Genomic DNA, 2,284 nt, shown 5'->3' with positions numbered 1-2,284 from the left:
CTACTTGAATCCCACAAGCTTTATTCACATTAAACTTCTCATTTTCTTCAGTCTGGAATGCCGCTGTCTTCCTGAGAAAGTTTTTGCTTCTGGGGGACTCTGTTTTCAGTTTGCCTGCATGAAGCAGTGGTCCTCTCAGAAATTCAGCGGTCTGCAGGTTTTGCGGGATCTCAGCTCTGGCCCCTTCACCCCACACAGGCAACAGGGACCTCCCGACAGCCAGCAAGAAGCGACGAAGAAGGGCAGAAACGCTGCCTGTACACAGGCATGAGGGAAACTCATAGAACTTCTTGTTTCTGCAGGCTCTGGTCCTTTCCATGAAACAGTCCCGTCTGCTGGCTCTTTAAAGAAGCAATAAAGTGACCGCATCACTTATTGGCTGATACAGACGCATTTGAAATCATCTGCTTCCAAAACCATTCCTGTGGTCACACCCCTAACTAACAACCCTTTGGCTGAGCAAGACTAAAAGAGGATACGGTGCCAGTGAGATGGACTCTTCTTCTGGGAGACCTCCCTGAAGCCTCATGTCCTCAAATAAAAAAGCTCATTTCCTGTAGTTTCGTACTTACACTAAAGATTTTCATGCATGAGATCAGTAACATTCTTGCCCTCTGAGCATTCCTTACTCAATCAGATCTCCCTAAAGAAAACTCACTTGACAGAATGAAATGGCATCACCTGTTCTCTTGTAATTTTTGAATCAATGTAGGAAAACGAGGGCCGTGGGAAGGGTTTATCCCCAACCTCAGTGCTTGTTTGGTGCATTCCTTCCTAGGAATACCTTGGCGCTAGTTAAAGCCGCTTAAGAAATCCACCTCACTCCCACAGGGATGCTTACCACCCTTAGCATGCACTGCAATTGCTTTAATGAAGTATAGCTACATCAGAGCATAGCATGAAGAAAAGCAAAGTAGTATCGGCTGCTGATTTCCAGGAAGGCTTGGGTCACTACACACTCCTTGATAAATTCCTGTGTGAAACACTGAAGCTTGTAGAGAAGCTCTGCAGTCACAGCCAAAATCAGCACTTTTCTAAACACGCTTTATCCCTTGTTTGTGTGACTTATAGTTAAAGATCCATTTCTTTCTAGACTATATAGCCAGAAAGCAGGGTAAAGAGGATTTGAGGTACTGATTTCAAATGTATGCAAAAGCATTTCTTTGTCAGTGATGGAGTAAAAGGACACAGTCTTCTTTTGTAGCTCCAGCAAAACTCCAACCTTCAATGGTTTCTCCTTGTGTAATAAAGTTTCTTGATCTCTATGCCATGCTGACAGCTGCTTTTTGGGACCTAGCCATTCTACACACCAGGAATGCTCCGTTCTTCCTAATTTGTCCCTTTTACCAATCATTTCATGAGCAACTCCAACAGCCCATCCGTTGCTGTCCTTGGTAATTACTTCCCAGTAGTGGCACCCAGCAGAGAAGCTCTGGGAACACATCGCTTGGCTGATGCAGAATCTGTTGGGTAATGGTTCATAATCAGTCGGGGAGCTGGAAACCATTACTGTCCTATTCTGGGCTGTGATTGCTAAGCGCTCATATACTCTTGTGACATCAAAAGTCACATCAGCTGCCCCTAGAAGAGAGAAAGGAAAAACATTCTCACCTGCAGGCAACAAGAAGAGAGATCAGCTCAGTATTTCCACACATCCTAAATAACAGTGGATGTGCATCCCTACTCAAGAACAGAAATGAAAACCAATGACCGTACAATAAACCTCAATCAAAGCTCAAGCCTGCAAATCGGCAAGAAGCCTCAACCAAACACTAATGACTGTGTACTGAGCATACTGAAATATTTAACAGGCACAACTGAAGAAATATCCATGACAGACTCATGCACTCCAGTGGGAAGGTGAAGGTACTTGCCCACCCTACAGGATGAATTTTATTCCTAATCACAATCTTATTAAAAAAAATACCCTTTTGCTAATAACTAATGGGATGCTTCCCTTAATAAAACTGACATAGTCATCTGTTCACTGGGACACGTTCTTGCACATTTTATCAGAAAAAACATTTTTTTCATGTGTTTTTAGCTACAGCTGTAGTATTGTGTGTTGACTGTAAAAATAGTTCTGTAAAAATGATGCAGAATTCAAACAAATGGAGTCATTACAGCTTAAAACAGTAGACCAGTAAGGTGTGGTAACTGCCCTTACACCAACTCAGACCCTGCAGCCACCTCAAGCCACAACCTCCTTTTTATCTTGCGAATGCAGTCAGGTATAGCATTGCATTATGCTGCAGTATCTGATGAATTCATGGTAATTTCATTA

At 43.0% G+C, this 2,284-nt stretch overlaps 1 protein-coding gene across 1 annotated transcript in view; it reads right to left on the bottom strand.

Moving 5' to 3' along the window:
• Window positions 1–1,045: 1,045 nt before the first annotated feature.
• RNF135 (ring finger protein 135) overlaps window positions 1,046–2,284 on the bottom strand; it is a 6,200-nt gene continuing 4,961 nt past the window's right edge. The window contains exon 6 of the mRNA XM_009880245.1: window positions 1,046–1,581. Coding sequence (XP_009878547.1) covers window positions 1,046–1,581 — 536 coding nt within the window. The remainder of the gene's footprint in view (window positions 1,582–2,284) is intronic.

Source organism: Charadrius vociferus, unplaced genomic scaffold (genome assembly GCF_000708025.1).
Source record: "Charadrius vociferus isolate BGI_N301 unplaced genomic scaffold, ASM70802v2 scaffold662, whole genome shotgun sequence".
NCBI classification, from domain to species: Eukaryota; Metazoa; Chordata; class Aves; order Charadriiformes; family Charadriidae; genus Charadrius; species Charadrius vociferus.
The sequence above is the reverse complement of the archived record's forward strand: the minus strand, read 5'-3'. Positions and strand labels throughout refer to the sequence as shown.